The sequence below is a fragment of the Canis lupus genome, chromosome 4, assembly GCF_011100685.1.
Source record: "Canis lupus familiaris isolate Mischka breed German Shepherd chromosome 4, alternate assembly UU_Cfam_GSD_1.0, whole genome shotgun sequence".
Classification (NCBI taxonomy): Eukaryota; Metazoa; Chordata; class Mammalia; order Carnivora; family Canidae; genus Canis; species Canis lupus.
In genome coordinates, this window is record NC_049225.1 from 58,610,177 (window position 1) to 58,629,075 (window position 18,899).

The 18,899-nt window shown below is 47.2% G+C and overlaps 1 protein-coding gene across 1 annotated transcript in view; it reads left to right on the forward strand.

The window, feature by feature from the left end:
- FAT2 (FAT atypical cadherin 2) overlaps positions 1-18,899 on the forward strand; it is an 80,646-nt gene that overhangs the window by 6,162 nt on the left and 55,585 nt on the right. Inside the window, exon 2 of the mRNA XM_038534974.1 lies at positions 14,266-17,554. Within this exon, the coding sequence (XP_038390902.1) occupies positions 14,287-17,554 (3,268 nt within the window). The 5' untranslated portion in view covers positions 14,266-14,286. The remainder of the gene's footprint in view (positions 1-14,265; positions 17,555-18,899) is intronic.

Here is an 18,899-nt window from a genome sequence, read left to right on the forward strand (position 1 = left end):
CCCCTCTCTGCGTCTCAACTTCCCTATCTATAAAATGGAAATACTCTTTGGTTGCCTTTGAGGGGATCAAACTAGAAAGTGGACAAGAAAACTGCTCTGAGGATAGAAAAAAATGCTGCATGAAGTAAACCCCAGTGAATGGGGACTCAGCTGAGCCTGGGAACCCAGTGGAGAGCGGGCTTGCCTTGCCCTTGCGGTTCTGTGAGGGTGGGGAGAGGGAGCTGCTGAGTGTTCAGTGTTCCACAGTCCTGGTATGCTCTGGCACAGCTCCCATGCTTCTTGGTTTCTGAGAACTATCTCCTTCCTGGTCCTGGGGCAGGAAGAGTCCAAGATCCCAGAAGCAATGAAGTCCTATGCAATGTGCTGTAGTCAGAATGCTTTTATTATTTCAGTGTCTTCCCTTTTATTAAAGGTTCTTTGAAGTCCTTTATTAGCATTTTCAGAAAACTTTTTAATGAAGTATAATATGCACGGAGAAATGCACAAATCATAAGCTCAATGAACATTCCAGAAACTAACCAGCTCCCAGATGAAGAAACAGAATATTTCCACCATTACAGAAACCTCCTTTGTGCCCCTGCCAGTTACTAACCCCCCGCAAGGACAACTTTGTCTTACTCTAATCCACAGATAAGTTTGCCTATTTTTAAACTTTATATAGTCGGAAGAGTACAGTATGCACTCTTTTGCATATGGCTGCTTTTGCTCCACGCTATGTGAGTGGGATTCATCTGTACTGTTGCCTAGAACAATACTTCATTTCCCTTGCTGTATAGTATTCCCTTGGATGAATATCCTCATTCTGCTCTTGATGGACATTTTAGGTGTTTCCACTGTGGGGCTACTACAATAGTGCCTCTTTGAACATTCTCTGTTAGTCTTTGGTGAGTCCACGTGCACATTTTTGCTGTGTCCCCTAAGAGCAGGACTGCTGTGTCATGAGATGTACATACGTGCATGGAACCCTTTTTATTTTCCGGTTCAGCTCCATTCACTGCAAGTAGAATATGGTTCACGGGGCTAAGCATCTATCTGGGAGATAGACAGACCTGACCACAGCAAGATAAACAATTGCCTCCGGGGTCTGAGATGCTGATGCATAGAGCGATCTGCAGATTCAGAGACTCTCAGGTGCAAGTCAGACACGGGAATCAGACCTGTCACTTTCCCTTTCCTGTCTGCTCTTCTAAATGACTCCAGAGATAACTGTGGGTCTGCCCTACCTGAGGGGCTGTGTCTACACCCCACCCCCCTCTCCCCACAGGGGCCAGCAGACCACCTGTAGGGGACACTGTGCGCTTCAGCGCACTGCAGCCCTACTAAATCAGACTGCTTGCGATGAGGCTGTGATTTTTAACGCACTGACTTTGGGGAAGCACTTCTATGAGCCTGCGGTCTTCTCCTCCCTTCCCCACCCCTCTACACCGGAGCCTAGGAGAGGGTCACGGATGGGATATCCATTTTGAAAGGAGGCATGAGAGGATCCTAAAGGAAGAGATGCCCTTGCTTAGCAGATCCCAAACACCGGTCCCACCAAAATCACCCTGGGAACTTGTTAAACATCTATTCCTGAGCCCCACCCCTAATGATTTTGTTTAGCAGAGATCTGGGGTGGGGCTTGCAATGAGTGGTTTTAACCCCCACCCGCACCCTCTTAGGGGATTCCCAATGGTGGGAACCACTGGTTCAATTCAAGGGCCAGCCCTGTCTGGTGATAACGCAGTGGGCCCAGTGGCTCCACTCTGTGTGTGCCACGGTGGAGTGGAGCTCAGAGCTACTGTGGGAAACAGGAAATCAGTATGGACTGAGCTCAGGGGGCTTGAGTGTATGGAACTCCAGGGCTTGGCCTGGAGCCAACCAGCAGAGGCTGCTTGGCATCTCATTAGTATGCACCTTGAGGCTCACAATCACCCCTAACTCTTTCGTGCCACCAGCCCACCACAGGTTCAGCCAGCTTCGCGGCACTGACAGGGGCTTCAGAGAGGATCTGCCTGTGGCATCCCACTGCTGGAGTGCCGCTCCCTGCCTGCCCAGGCCTGCCTGCCACCTGCTTTGTCGCAGTTGTGCGCAGAGGGGTCTGGCCTCGGCCGGACGGGCAGCATGGCGAGGCCAGGCCAGGCCAGGCCAGGCCAGGGGGAATGGGCTGAGAGGGAAAGCTGGACACAGAGCCTTTGCTGACAATCTGCGTTTGCTGGGCTGGGAGGGCCCGTGGTTCTACGATCCCTCTCCTCTTGAGTGCTATTTCCAACCCTTCCCCAGGGAAGGGGGAGGCAGGGGATCCCATCACACACCGGTGATCCGAATTTTAATCCTGCCGTGGCCACATGCTGGCTGTGTGCATTGTTAGTTGGGTAACCTCTCTGAGTCTCATTTACCTGGTCTACAAAATGAGGATAATTACAGAGTTGCTGTGAGCGAGTTTAAAGCTACAATGCGTGCCAAGTGCTTACTACAGGGCCTCACCACATAGTAAATGTTCAATAAATGTCAGCGGCGACAATGTCTGTATCTCCGTACACATTTCACATTCCCTAAATGTCACCATCCTGGGGGTATCATTGGACAACAGCTCAGTGGAGGGCCAGCTCCATGAAGGCAGGAGACAGGGACCAGGCCCCGTTCCCAGATGGACACGGGAGGTCCCATAAAATGAGGGGGTTCTGCTCAGCCCCCACTGGGCCCCCTGCTTGGCCCTCTGATGGGTTACCGAGGACCCTTGACACCAAAGGAGTGGGGCCCACCTTCAACACCGTGTCTGCAAGTGAGGGCTCCTGTGTGGGGCAATGTGAGGATGGTTTTAGGCACTTCGTTTTAACTGAGCCTGATGATTATCTTCTCTGATATATGTATGAAGAGACTGAAACTCAGTCAGGTTCAGTAGTTTACACTACATCATACGGCCAGCAATGGTCATAAACGTAGGCGGCACTCCAAACAGCTGCCTTAGGCCCAAGCCTGAGCGGGTGGCCATCATGTTCTGTGGCCCTAACAGTGGCCTCCCCACCTCCCAGGGTGCTTGAGTTAGAGGAGACCTGACTGGGAGTGGCCTTGGGTGGCTGATGGTGGCATGCACGAGGAACAATGAGAAGCTTCCGTCCCAGCAGCGTCTCAGAGCCAGCTAGGAGGAACGGGGTCCACTTTACTGGTGGCTCCGGGGCCCGCTAGCTCCTGGGAAGGCAGCTTGTCATGTCCTGGATAGAGACGGGAGCTATGCCGAATGGACTCATTATACAGATCACAGAGGATGGGGCGTGGAGAGGCCACCCCGGCATGCCAGCGTCGGAATGAAAAAGATCAGGAAATTCATGTTGTTGGGGTGCACCCACGACATTCTCTACCTTCTGTTTTCACTGGCACCTCACATCCACCCGACTCCCTCCCTCAGCCTCTGAATGACGTTACATTGATTAGCTCTCTGCACCCACTACAGGGGAAAGGGTGACAGGAAAAGAAAATATGGAATAGAAATTCTTCTTTTTTTTGAGAGAGAGGGAGAGAGAGAGAGAGTGTGTATGTGTGTGTGTGTGTGTATGTGCATGAGTGGGGGGAGGTGCAGAGGCAGAGAGAGAGAGAGAGAGAGAGAGAGAGAGAATCTTAAGCAGGCTCCATACCCAGCCCAGTGCCTGAAGTAAGGCTTGATCTCATGATCCTGAGATCATGACCTGAGTCGAAACCAACAAGTTGGATGCTTAACCGACTGAGCCAGTGGCACCCTGGAATACATATTATTCTTATTATTTTGATGTCATTCAACCTGCCTGCTTGAGCTTTGCTACAGATCATTGCAAGGAAAGAAGGGATGTCACGAAGACCCATGGTGCGTGTGCGCACACACGTGTGTGTGTATATATAGAAGGGTGCTTTGGGAAGGAGCTCCTGGGACATAGGCAGGGATCAGTACACATACATGGTTCCCTTTTTTCCCCATGTACTTTCTTTTTAACACCTAGTATAATTGTAGTAACATTACTGTATTTTTACAATAGTAATGACTAATAATAGTAATAACATTAGCTATTTCCTGTGTACCTGGCACTGTGCTAAATATTTTCCATGCAGAAGCTCATTAAATCCTCCATGAGGTAAGAACTCCATGGGACTTACCATGAGGTAAGAACTGATATCTCCATGTCACAAATGGAGAAACTGAGCCGGGGAGAGACAAAGCCATGTCCCGAGATACAAGCAGAGGCAGGATGAAGGCCAGGTCTGACCTTGAGGCCTAGCTCCTACCCCCTGCAGTCTCCTCCTGGCTGGTGACCTTAAGGATGGCCTTGTGGGTTCCAAGGAGCCTCCAGGTGGGGAGAAAGGCCAGGCTGGGGGCAGCTGCTTGGTCAGTGCAAAGAGCCCAGGACAGGGAGACTGGGTTCTGGTTCTAGTTGCGCCACCACTGTCGTACATGACTTAATACGATGCCTTCCCTTGTCTGGGCATAGTCTTCCCATCTTTCTAAACAGATTAGACTTCTAGTAGTCTTCCAACTGTGCCCTCATGGAGCCTGGGAATGTCACAGAGATGCCTCAGAAGGTGGAGGTGGCAACAAATGGGAGTTAAGGCTCTGTACCCCCAACTTGCATCTACCACAGCGCCAGCTCTGTTTAATTCACCTATGATAATGATTATAGTTTAAAAATCACAACAGTAAAAATCACACCAGTTAGCATTTATTTCGTGATGGCTGAGTGCTGTGCACCATGTTAAGTATTTAATATGAACCATCAAATCAAACTTTCTGAACAACTGCCTGAGGTGAGTTTACTTACTATATCCCTCTTAAAGATGAGGAAAAACAGAGGCACAGAACTCATGTTAGTTATTCAAGGTCACGCAGTGTGGAACTTGGTGTCTACATGTCTGAAAACTCACCCTTTTGCAAAGGATTCCACTGGATTCAGAGTGACAACAGGCACAGACAGGAAGCACCCCACTAGACAAGGCTATGTAGCAGGGACATTCCGGCCTCTGCAATTTGTGCTACTCACTGAAAGATGCTCTAGGAAACAAACGGAGGGTGCTGGAAGGGAGGTGGGGGTGGGGTGGGGTAATTTGGTGATAGGTTTTAAGGAGGGCATATAATGTGATGTGCGCTGGCTGTTATATACAAGTGATAAATTATTGAACACTACATCTGAAACTTAGTATATACTATATGTTGGCAAACTGAATTTAAATTTAAAAAAAGAAGCTTTTCATTCCTCTGGGGGAGTCTATCCCCCATGACTTCAGAATACAAACTTCCTCCCTCCCAGAGAGCCACCCCAAACCCAGACCTTCAGGAAAGCTCTTCTCCCCTCTCCTTATCCCTCCTCCTGTACAGGGACCTCCTGTCGCCTTTCCAGTCAGGAGGAGAAAATTGAGATTTCCCATGGGCCTTCCTACAAGGTTGAGTTCACACTTGTGTCCCAATCTGTCCCAGGGCACAAATGTAGAACCTGGAGGAGATGCTCTGTTGCCCTGCTTGTCTCTCAAGCTTCTAATTGATAAATATTGTTCTCTGTCCTGTTGAGCTGGAGCTGGTTTTCATCTTACAAACCACTCTGGCCCAGGAACCCCACAGGAAATGGGGCGGGACCCCTTCCCTCCTGTCTCTTCCTCCAAGCCTGCAGATCTTGGGGTGCCTCTGGTTTAGGGAGTTTTCAGCTCCAACCACAAAGTGCATGGATCCACGTAGGCAATCCCAAGAGGAAGAGACCTCTTGCTCCCTCTGGGCCTCACTAAGTGTCAAGGTCTGCAAACCTAGAATGCCCACAGCCAAACTGTCCTCACAGTGTAGATAGAGATGTGGGTGTGAATGGGTGTCTCTTCCATTCGAAAATTGACCTTGGTGATAAACAGTAGCTGAAAGAGCCTCAGTGTCTGGGAAGCGCTCTCAAGACTTTGGAGAGTGCTTGCTCCCTCTGGTCTATCTGCATGACCTCCTTGTTCCTGTTGTGGAGCCTCTGCACTGCCTGTTTTTTTCTGCCTGGAACTTTCTCAAGAAGTCTTTGTGGCCCTCTCCCTGCTCAAATGTCACCCTGTCATGTAAGGCTCCCCTGACCACGCTGATTTACCATCTTTTTTTCTGCTAATTAGAATAGACTTACCACAAGAGTAAGAACCTCATCTGTCTTGTTTCCTGTTCTAGAATGCCCTCAGTGCTCAGTAAATAAGTGCTGAATGAATAAATGAATGAATGACTTTGGCAGAGGAGGCCCAATAACAAAACATTTTCTCATCCTTCCCCACTTTGTCCCTTTTTGTCCCCAAAATTCAGGTGCCTGGAAGCCCTCTGTTTCCTTCAAATATTCATCTCACCAGGGTCATATTAATACTTTCAAGGTTCCTAGGCATTATTGGCCCTTTATCCATGAAGAAATATTAGAAGTTATATTTTATGGCGATGTCAATATAAAGATACATATATATATATATTTTAAAGATTTTATTTATTTATTCATAGAGATACAGAGAGAGAGAGGCAGAGACACAGGCAGGGGGAGAAGCAGGCTCCATGCAGGGAGTCCGACATGGGACTCAATTCAGGGTCTCCAGGATCATGCCCTGGGCTGCAGGCGGTGCTAAACCGCTGCGCCACCGGGGCTGCCCAAGATATATTTTTATATATGAAAACATTTTCTTCAACCTAAAAGACTGTTTTCTTTCTTCTGAATTTAATAGAAATTAAAATATTTTCATGGGTCTCTGGAAGTACGATGGGCCTTCAGATGTGCCCACCATGTCTACCAGATAGGTGGATCTTGCATCCTCCTTTGAATCCTAAGCATCCTTGGTTCTTGGTTCCCATGCCATGCTCTCTAGAGCTGAGCTGGCCAATTCAGTAGCTAGTAATCACATGAGGCTATTTAAATTTAAATTAAATAAAAGTACAAACTCAGTTCCTCTGTTGTACCAGCCACATTTTGAGTGCTTGACAGCCACACGTGGCTAGTGGCTCCCATACAGGACATCCCCATTATGGTAGAAAGTTCTTTTGGAAAATGTTGTTCTAAATAACTGGCTCCAGCTACACCAGCCCTCTCTTCTTGGAATATGGATTCCAATTCTTGGCTGGCACTTGAATCCACCACCTATTAGATGGATGAATCTGGGCAGAGCCTTCAAATTATCCAAGCCTCAGTTTCTCATTTACAAAATGAGGATCATAATAAGTGTCATAATAATGGTGATGTTGATACAATAATTAACTTGGACTGAATGCATTCTAGTGCTTGGCTATTTGTCATGCATTGACTCATTCAGTCTTCTCAACAATCTGTGAGATGGTACTTATACCATATCCCTTTTACTGGGACTAGAGAGGTGACATAACGGCCCAAGGGCACACGGCTGGTGAATGGTAGAGCTGGGACTTGAAACTAGGTCTATCTGACTCCAGAGCCCACTTTCCTGACTATTATTAATTCTACTCAGTGCTGCACTTCTCCCTCAAAACCAGGTGAGATAATGCATGCAGATTTTTTAACTTACAGATTATATACAGATATGACACTATACTTTTTGTCATCAGTAATAAAGAAGGGGCCCCCCAGGCCCAGCTCCTTTTCACCCATGTCCTAGGTGAGGACTTCCTTTGTTAGTCATCTCTGCCTTCTAATTTCAGGTGTGGGCAGACCTGGCCTTTGACAGCTCCCCTGAGAGCCTCTCAGTAGGCTGGCAGTTCGGGCTGCCTTTTACCAAGCCATGTAATAAGGTGTTCCTCTGTGTCTTTTCCTCCCTGCACATTCACCTACCATATTATCTGTCTCCCCTGCAGCCCTGGGAAGTAGGTAGGAGTAGCTATTATTATCTGCAGTTTACAGATAAAGTGAGGCTCGGAAGAGGTTCTGTGGCCTTCCCAACGTCACACGACCCATCAAGGGCTCAAGCCACTGGCTCCTTTCCTGCTTGTGTCCAGTTCTTGGACTTGTTTTGTTACAGCAGAACCTGGCAGGGGCTGTCTACATACTAACAAATGACTCAGGGTTCATCCAAGTTTCTGAAAAGTAAATCAAGCCTCTCTCCCCACAGGGAATTCCAGTTGGCTTAATCCAGTAGAGCTGCTCTTCAAGCCTAGTCCACACCAGAGTGGGAGTCTTGAATGGAAAGATCTCCCTTTTAATTTGATATCAGATTACTCTTCTCAGCATGTACTTCTTTTCCAGTCCTGCAACTTCTCAAAAATCTTCAGGGGCTCCCTACTACTAGGAGAAAAAACAACTTCGTAGCTAAAGACTTTGGGACTAGCAGGCACCTGGAATGTCAATATTCTTTCACTGATGATTTTAATTCTGGTTCAAAGGCACAATCCCTCCTGCTCCTTCTCACCTTTAAGCTATTGTCACAAAGAGAATATACTTAGGATTTTTTTCTTGAGAGGCATGAGAGCCAGCCCCAACACTGATGCCAGAGGCAGACACCATGGAGGGGAGGGGAGTGGGATCAGAAAATACTTACCAAGGGCACTCAAATCCATGGTTAAGTGGATTGGACATTCTCCTATCCAGAAAAATGAATCCAGGGACTTTTTCTTTCATGAAAGTATCTCCAAACTTTAAACAATATCTTATCTCATTGCATTTTCCTACAGCCTAGGAAATCCAGAACATTTGGGTTTGGGAAGTCTGGCTGTGTGTTTTCAGTTCAGCCACCATCTTTCTGGGTGGCCTTGGGTATGCTGTGCAAATCTCACGTCTCTTATCTGAGAGGTGGGAGTAAAAGGGCAGATGTGCTTCCTTGGAGTATTATGTAGGCTACTACATAATATCTGGACATGCCTACAGAAAGGGAAGGTGTTGTGCCATGGGGGAGAATGTCATCACTGGTCTGTACCTGGGTACTTCTGGGAGTGACAGGCAGGAATTTCATTGTCAGAAACAAAGCTTGACAGTTTGAAGAAATCTGGTAAAAGCTTCTTTGGTGGGAGTTTGATTTGGCTTTGAATTAATCTGAGTACATCTGGTTCCCCATTGAAGGGACAGCATTAGTTAGAACTAAAGTCATTGCATGTGGACCATTACAGATATAGATCATAGTACATTAGAATCATAGCGCATCCAATTGTGTGTCTTAGGACTTTTTTATAACAGGGCACAGGACATTAGAAGAGCAGAGCCCCAGCCTGTCAGATCTGCAGGGGTTCCTAGAGGCCATCTACCCAGTTTTTAAAATCTGTGCTTCCCAGTGGGGTGAGGGACAAGCCTGTGGGCAGGGCCCTTGCCTTGCACCCCTGCTCCTAATAGTGCAGCTCTGCTTTTCTCTATTTATAATTTCATTAGGAAAAAAAAAAAAAAGAGAGAGATCCTGCCCTTGAAAGCAATAGAGGGGTTTGAAATCATGAACCCATTCCAGTCCCTTCACCCAACATATCGCACGTCATTTACAGAGGAAGAAAGAGGTTCACAAGGGTTTTGTGGCTGATTTGACCAAGGCCACACAGGGAACAAATGACTTTAGATCCAGGTCTCCCAAGGGCCAGATTAGCTTGCTACAAGGAACCCTGAGCAAGCATCAATGAGCATGCAAGCCTGATCCACAGCCAGAGGAAATCCATTCGCTGCTTTTGAGGACTCTTTCAGGGTCTAGTAGAGATCATAGGCCTGCAGAGGCCAAAGAATACCTGTGTGAGTTGGAAGGGACTTTAGAGCTTTATTCGTCTCCCCCAAGGGCAAATATCCCTCTAGAGTACCATATCCTTCTCAGGTTGCCACCCAGCCTCTGCTTAGACTCCCCAGAGATGGGGAGCTCTGTATTCTGAGGTGACTCATTCCAGAATTGCACTTGAGGTCACTAACCACAAGAATGAGGAAAGATCTCATAGCACTGCTCCTCCCATTTGTGCTTAGACTTTTTATCAGTGACTTGGATAAAGACATGGGTGCCACAACCACCAAGTTTCTGAATGTTAGAATCGAGATTCTGAGAAGCCATAGTGGTGAGCTGAAACACTGGCTAAAGTGTATCATGGTCTCATTAAAGCCCTAGAGCATTTAGTTGGAGAAAATCAGCCTGTGAAGAACAGATTGGGGGTGATGTGATAATACATCTGAGAGTTTTCATTACCTACAAACTCAGCAGTCAAGAGTGTGAGCTGGCTGCTAAAAGTAATAGTAGTTGATAATATTTGTTGAAAACTGTGTCACATACTATATTAAGCATTTATGTATATTAACTGATTTTGTTCTCAAAATGGTACTATGAAGTAGAGAAATGAAAATCAGAGAAGGTAAGCCACTTGCCCAAGGTCACATAGCCAGACACTGAGTGTTGTGAACCACTTTCGGCTGTTTTCCCCATCAATGAGAGGGTCTGGGAGTTCCAAGGAGGCAGATTTAATTCAGACTTATAGCCTAGAAGCGTCTATTCATGAACCCTCACCCTGCACTTGCTTACGCTTGTGCACACACAAGCCCCATAGCTACAAACTTATGTGCTCATATCATACTCATTCTGTCCAGCAGGCACACACAATTAAAGTACCCATACAACTTTTCAAAAATAGACACCTAAGTATGTATGCGTGCTCTCCTGCAAATGTGCACATTCACCCACATGCAGATTTTCTTCTAAGTCTGGGGAGCCAAGAACGGGAGGCCCCACCCCAGACAAGCGCCTGCTCGCAGCTTACCAGAACAGCCTGTGGCTGGGCCAGCAAGCTTAGACTCGACCAGAGACCAGCGGCTTCCTGCTCTGCTGGGGCACAGCCTGGACCTTCTCCAGAGGAGTCAGTGGACCCCACCCTCACCCTGACCTCAGGCTTTGATTCTGTTTTGGCTTTAAAAACTAATCATAACTAATATTTATTGAGTGCTTTTCTATTGGCCAAGAGCTGTGCTAACTACATGAATGGGCATGATCTTTAGTCTGTATAAAATCCCAGGAAAACAGGACTCTTCATAGCCCCATCTTACAGATGAGAAAACAGAGGTCTGAGGAGGTTAGCTTACCCAAGGCGATATAGTTAGCAAGCGGCGACTTTGGACTTAAACCCAAGTGGTCGGATTTACAAGTAATTGTGGCTTCTCCTTCTGGCAGTAGGGTCAGGAGGAAAGAACCTGGCTCTGGTTCTTACCCTGAGATTTTGGGCAAGTCCCTTTCTTTTGGGGGGACTTCATTTTCCAGCTTCAGAAAGGAAGGGATAATCACCAAAGGTTCTTTCAGTTTTCATTCTCTCATTGCTTTTCCTAAGTCCAGATCCTTCCATTTTTCAACTGTTGAATAGGTTATGTGCCAAGCACTGGGAATTTATGCATGAATAAGATACACAAAGCTCCTATCTTCATGGAGCCCAGTGTCTAGCATAGAAGACAGTTACTAAACAAATTAGAAAGAACATAACTGAGTGGGGCTAAGAGTCATGACAAAAACGGTGCGGTATGATAAAGAAGGGTGCTAGGAAGGAGGCTACATCAAATTGGGGGTTAGGATATGACATTTGAGCTGGGCCAGAAAGAGGGATAACAAGGAGTTAGCATTGTGAAAATCTTTTTTTTTTTTTTTTTTTTTTGTGCGTTGTGAAAATCTTAAGTAAAGGGAAACAGCAAGTGCAAAGGCCCTGAGGCAGACTCTAGTTTGGCATGTTTGTGGAAGAGAAAGGAGGCCCGTGTGGCTGCAGCTTAGTGAACAATGGGGAGAGTGCTGGGAGGTAACATTGGAGAAGCAGGCAGGGCCCACATAGAATGGGGTCTTGTAGGCCTTGGTAAGGGGTTTAGATTTTAATCTGAATGCTATGAAAGCCACTGGAAAATTTTAAGCAGTAATTTGAATTGGTTTATGATTTCACAAGATGTTTCAAAATAGTGGTCCTAGGTGCTGTGGGCTGGGAGGACAGCCCAGGGAGCCCACCATGCCTCTGCACCTTGCAAACCTATTCACTTGCCCAGGCATAGTGCCAGGAAACAAATGTCCAGACACAGGCTGGTCTGTGGGTCCTACAGCTTGAAAACAACTCTGGTCACCAAACCCTCATTCAAGGGTGCATCCTCTTTGCATCTTATCCCCTTCTAGGGAGATCCTGCCCCTGGTCCCTTCCCTAAGCTCATCTCTACAAGATGCCTGTGCAGCTGCTGAGTGCTGTGTCTTGTTGGGGCCTGCCCTACACGGGTGCTGACCTGGTGAACAGAAAGCTTTCCGCAAAGCAGGGCAGGCTGAGCAGGGAGGCTGCATGAATGCTAGGCTCCCTGGGCTGCCTAGTGAGAAGATTTGGGACTGGGGTAAGAACTCGTTTTTCCTTGGGGCTTCAACTTCCAAAGCAATGCCATCCTGTAGGGTTAGGGTCCACATGACTCAGGGGTCCACTCCCTCTTACAGGAGACTGTGTCAGGGATGGTTGAGTGGAATGGGGGTGAACATGGCTTCTGCCTGAGGCCTGCTTCACTGTGGGCCGCAGCGGTAAGCAAGGAGTAAGAGTAGAGGAGTAGGAAGGATGGGGAGAAGATACCCCAAGTATAAAATCTGCCTCTATCCCTGCTCCCTCTTCTCTAAGGTGCTGGGCCTGGGGTGCCACCAATAGGATTTCAAGAGAAGGATAGTGGGGAGGCTGGAAGGATGGGGCATATTCAAATTCTTTTCTGTCACAGGCTTGCAGATCCCAAGATAGGCAGACTTTTCCATTCCTGCCTCCATCCTGCCTCCCATGTTGGGATGCTCCCTACCAGGTCTTAAAGAAGCTGCATTTAGCTCCCTCAGGACTCTGGAAAGCAAGCCTCTCTTTTTCCCTCTTGCCCCAGGAGTTTAACTCTTTTTTGCCTTTGAAGAGCAAGGCAACTGGAAAAACAAGTCTTGCCTGTTTCATCCAGGAATGCTCCGCACATCTGGCTGGCAGCCATGAAGCTCCTTGGAGTCAAGACTCTCACGGGCAGGCCAGGCACTAGCCTGGTGTATGCAGCCTCACATTCTGCTTCTGGAAGGCTTAGTTTGGCAACCAAACTCTGCCCTCCCTTACTCCCCTTCTACCTTCTCCCTGATGAGTCTGGCTGGACTTTTAACCCAGGTTGGAGTTCAGGGATGAGCCATGTGGGAAATGACCCAGGAAGGAATGGGAGCCGCAGCAGGTCTTAGGGGGTGAAGCACTCATTTGTAGTTAGTTCAACAATTCCCAGAGACTAGTTATTTCCTGGCCACCCACTATGTGGAATGGGGCAAGACTCATCACCCCTCTGGGGCTCTATTTCTCCATCTATGCTTGAGGAGTGGGGTCAGAACTCCATGTCTCAAAGATCCATTGTAGCTCTGACATTCCAGGAGATTCGAAGTTACAGGATGAGTCAGAATTAGGCCCTATCCAAAGGGGCTTGCAGTGGGATGAGTGCAGATAAGCCTGGGATAGGGGAAGCTAGCCCTGGCCTATGATGCAAGGAGCCCCAGGTCTAATTCTTGCTTTGATGCTATCTAGCTGTAAGGCCCTCGATGGGTCCCTTCCCTTTACGAAACTGAGTTTCCTATTAGTAATAATAGCCAAGATCGAGTTAAAACTTCTTTTTTTAAAATAATAAATTTATTTTTTATTGGTGTTCTTAGGGTTAGGGTTGAGTTAAAACTTCTATGTCCCAGGCACCCTGCTGCATTATTTACCTTTGTTATTTCACTTCATTTTCACAACCATCCAAGGAAGTAGATAATATCCTTATCCCCATTCCATAGAAGAGGAAGTTGAGGCTTACACAGGTTAAATAACCTGCCCAGAAAATCACCCAACTAGCAGGTGCTGGAGCTACAGCTGATGGCCAAGTAGTCTGATGCCAGGCTTATGGTCTTGGTCGCTTGGCTTTTCTGTAGTCCCTGCATGTGCAAACACAGCTCCACTTGGCTGGCCCTCAGCCTTCATGGAGCAGTCTTAGAGGAAGTACTTAGAGCCAGGTTGTTAAGCTTGGGACCTGGGTGAAACTACTTCAACACCATGGGGGAGCCGTGATGATTTTTTAGGAAAAGGAGTCAAGTGGTCAGGGTTGTGTTGTATGTGCCAGGTACCCCTGAGAAAGCATTTAAACTAGTCTGTCTCGTCTTCAAATACAGGGTTTCTCAGCCTCAACACTATTGACATTTGGGGCTGGGTCATTTTTTGTTGTTGGGGGGCTGTCTTGTGCGATGCAGGATGTTTAGCAGTACCCCGGCCTCTCTCCAGTCACTAGATGCCAGTAGTACCCCTCCCCCCCAAACCAGGATAGCTGAAAATATCTTCAGACTTTGGCAAGGGTCCCCAGAGGGGCAAAATCACCCCAGCTAAGAACCACAATAGGAGCTATTTCTTTCCTAACTTACACCCTTCCTTTTTTTTTTTTTTTTGCCTAGGGCTTCGGGAGCTTATCCATCATGGTTATTGCCTTCCTGGGCTTTGTCATTTTCTTGCTCCATTGTACAACCTGTGAGAAGCCCCAAGAAGGGATTGAAGGGATTGTCTCCTCCTCCGCCTGGCGCTTCACACACTCTCTCTATAATGCAACCATCTATGAAAACTCTGCTCCCAAGACTTACGTGGAGAGCTCCGTGAAAATGGGCATTTACTTGGCTGAGCCGCAGTGGGCAGTGAGATACCGGATTATCTCTGGGGACGTGGCCAATGTGTTTAAAACAGAGGAATATGTGGTGGGTAACTTCTGCTTTCTGAGAATAAGGACAAAGAGCAGCAACACGGCCCTTCTGAACAGGGAGGTACGAGACAGCTACACCCTCATCATCCAAGCCACGGAGAAGACCTTGGAGTTAGAAACTTTGACCCGTGTGGTGGTCCACATCCTGGACCAGAATGACCTGAAACCCCTCTTCTCCCCACCTTCATACCGAGTCACCATCTCTGAGGACATGCCTCTCAAGAGCCCTATCTGCAAGGTGACTGCCACAGATGCTGATCTGGGCCCAAATGCCAAGTTCTATTATGCCTTTAACATGAGGTCGGAGATGTTTGCCATCCATCCCACCAGTGGTGTGGTCACCTTGGCTGGGAAGCTCAATGTCACCTGGCGAGGGAGGTATGAGCTCCAGGTGCTGGCTGTGGACCGCATGAGGAAAATCTCAGAGGGCAACGGCTTTGGTAATCTGGCTGCACTTGTCATCCATGTAGAGCCTGCCCTCAGGAAGCCACCAGCCATCACCTCGGTGGTGGTGGCTTCACCAGACAGCAGTGAGGGCACCACATATGCCACCGTGATGGTGGATGCAAACAGCTCAGGGGCTGAAGTAGACTCACTGGAAGTTGTTGGTGGAGACCCTAGAAAGTACTTCAAAGCCATCAAGTCTTATGCCCGCAGCAGTGAGTTCAGTTTGGTGTCCGTCAAAGACATCAACTGGCTGGAGCACCTTCATGGGTTCAACCTCAGCCTGCAGGCCAGGCGTGGGAGTAGGCCTTCTTCTTATTCCCAGATCAGGGGCTTTCACCTACCTGCTGCCAAACTGGCTTCCCTCAAATTTGAGAAAGCTGTTTACAGAGTTCAGCTTAGTGAGTTTTCCCCTCCTGGGAGCCGTGTGGTGATGGTGAGAGTAAACCGAGCCTTCCCCAACCTGCAGTATGTTCTAAAGCCATCCTCAGAGAGTGCGGGGTTTAGACTTAACGCTCGCACTGGGCTTATGACCACCACGAAGCTCATGGACTTCCATGACCGAGCCCACTACCAGCTACACATCAGAACCTCACCGGGCCTGGCCTCCACCACCGTGGTTATTGATATTGTGGACTGTAACAACCATGCCCCCATCTTTAACAGGTCCTCCTATGACGGTACCTTTGATGAGAACATCCCTCCAGGCACCAGCATTTTGACAGTTACTGCCACAGACCAGGATCATGGAGAGAATGGATATGTCACTTATTCCATCACTCGTCCAAAAGCTGTGCCCTTTTCAATTGACCCTTACCTGGGGATCATCTCCACCTCCAAACCCATGGACTATGAGCTCATGAGAAGAATTTATACCTTCCGGGTACGGGCGTCAGATTGGGGATCCCCATTTCGCCAGGAAAAAGAAGTGTCTATATCTCTTAGGCTCAAGAACTTGAATGACAACAAGCCTATGTTTGAGCAAGTCAACTGCACTGGGTCTATCCGTGAAGACTGGCCAGTAGGAAAATCTGTAATGACGGTGTCAGCTATAGATGTGGATGAGCTTCAGAACCTAAAATATGAGTTTGTGTCAGGCAATGAACTAGAGTATTTTGATTTAAATCATTTCTCTGGAGTGATATCCCTCAAACGCTCTTTTATGAATCATACTGCTGGTCAACCCATCACCTATTCCCTGAAAATTACAGCCTCAGATGGGAAATACTATGCCTCACCCACAACTTTGAATATTACTGTAGTAAAAGACCCTCGTTTTGAGGTTCCTATAACATGTGATAAAACAGGAGTATTGACACATTTCACAAAGACCATTCTCCATTCTGTTGGGTTTCAGAACCAGGACACCAATGATGAGGACTTCATTTCCTTAAGTGCATATCAAATCAATCATCATACTCCCCAGTTTGAAGACCACTTCCCACAGTCCATCGATATCCTTGAGCGTGTTCCTGTCAATACCTCCCTGGCCCGCCTGGCAGCCACTGACCCTGATACTGGCTTTAATGGCAAACTTGTCTATGTAATTGCAGATGGCAATGACGAGGGCTGCTTTGACATTGAGCTGGAGACAGGGATGCTTACTGTGGCTGCCCCTTTGGACTATGAAGTGACCAGTTTCTACATCCTCAATGTAACAGTGTATGACCTGGGAACTCCCCAGAAGTCCTCCTGGAAGCTGCTGACGGTGAATGTGAAAGACTGGAATGATAATGCACCAAGATTTCCTCCTGGGGGGTACCAGATAACCATCTCAGAGGACACAGAAGTTGGAACCACAATTGCAGAGTTGAAAGCAAAAGATGCTGACTCAGATGACAATGGGAGGGTCCGCTACACTCTGTTAAGCCCCACAGAGAAGTTCTCCCTCCATCCCCTCACTGGGGAACTGGTTGTCACAGGACACCTGGACCGGGAATCAGAACCACAATATATACTCAAGGTGGAAGCCAGGGATCAGCCCAGGAAGGGCCACCAGCTCTTCTCTGTCACTGACCTTATAATCACATTGGAAGATGCCAATGACAACTCTCCTCAATGCATCACAGAACTTAGCAGCCTGAAAGTCCCAGAGGATCTGCCCCCAGGAACTATTCTAACATTTCTGGATGCCTCTGATCCTGACATTGGGCCTGCGGGAGAAGTGCGTTTTGTCCTATTGGATGATGCCCATGGGACCTTCCACGTGGACTTGATGACTGGTGCACTCAGTCTAGAGAGAGAACTGGATTTTGAGAGGCGGGCTGGATACAATCTGAGCCTGTGGGCCAGTGACAGTGGGAGGCCTCTGGCCCGCAGGACCCTCTGCCACGTGGAAGTGATAGTCCTGGATGTGAATGAGAATCTCCACCCTCCCCGCTTTGCTTCCTTTGTGCACCAGGGCCAAGTGCAGGAAAACAGTCCCTCAGGCACCCAGGTGATGGTGGTGGCTGCCCACGATGATGACAGTGGCTTGGATGGAGAGCTCCAATACTTCCTAAGGGCTGGCACCAGTCTTGCAGCCTTTAGCATCAACCAGGACACAGGTACGGGAAGTGGGATGGATGGGAATGCTAGGTGCTGGGAGAGGATGGGTCTCAGCAGATGAAGGGTCATCCTGAAAGAAGGCAGGTTTCAGGCTAAAAAGAAAGGCAATAGATAGGGACTCTCTATCTTGTCCCTTTTATTTTACTTTAAATTTATCTTTATCATATTGAAGATGTGTGTGTCTGTGTGTATGTGTCCCATTTAAGTCAAATCACCCATCTCATTGGCATCTGTGTATATATTTATGTACACACATTTATTACATATTATATATTACTATTATATATATAACATATTACATGTATATGCTTATAGAAGTAATGCATCATCATTATAATTTTTAATATAATTGGAAAATGAATGTACTTTTTTGTGTCCCACCTCCCCAGATCTAATCTTTATTAGCAATTTGGTCTATAATTTTGTAAACTTTTCTTCTTTCAATCTTATATATTATGACTGTTTATTCTATTGTGTGAGAAAATAATACAAAAGACACTAAGCTTGCAACACTTTTTCCCCATAACACACCACCAGGATATCTTATATATCAGTGTATATGAATAATTTCCCTTCTTTTTTAATGGCTGCATTTTATTCTATCATATAGATGTAATATCCTTGATCATATACCTTTGCTCAAATGCATAAGTCTCTACAGGAAAAATCCTTAAAAATGCAGTGGCTGGGTCGAAGGACAATGCATATTTTCAATGTTAATAGATAATTCCAAATTGCCCTCCAAAGAGGTGGCACCAACTTATTTATTCCTTTTGAGCTTCATAGAAAATAAGCACAATTCCACAAACACTTGCAAGTACCCTCTGCTTGTGTAGTTTTGGAGACGGGCACCTTGGGGGAGATCTCAGGTGAATAGAGGTGGGGCACTGTCCTCGAGGAGTTTGCAATTTATTTCCAGCGTGAAGGGCAGGGGTGATGTGGTAGAAAGAGCATTAGACTGAGAACCAATGATAGACCCGGCTCTTCTGCCCACTTGCTACATGATCTTGATCAAATCACATTCTCTCTATGGGCCTCCATCTCCCCACCTGAAAAGGAGTGAGGTTCCTTCAGCTCTGACACTCTGTGGCTGTGAGCCTGGGTCCTGTCCTCTCATACAAGTTCTTGCAGCTCGGTGTGACCCATGAGAACCTACGGTGCACTCTTGTACCTCACTCTTGTACCTTTGACTTCTAGAACAGTGTTGGCCCGTAGTAAGCAATGGTGGTGTGAGTGAACTAATGAATCACCATAAGACTCTGAAATCATAAAAAAAAAAAAAAGACTGAAATCATGAAGATGCTGGAGAGGGGGACAGCAATTTATTTATCAAACCCCGAACCC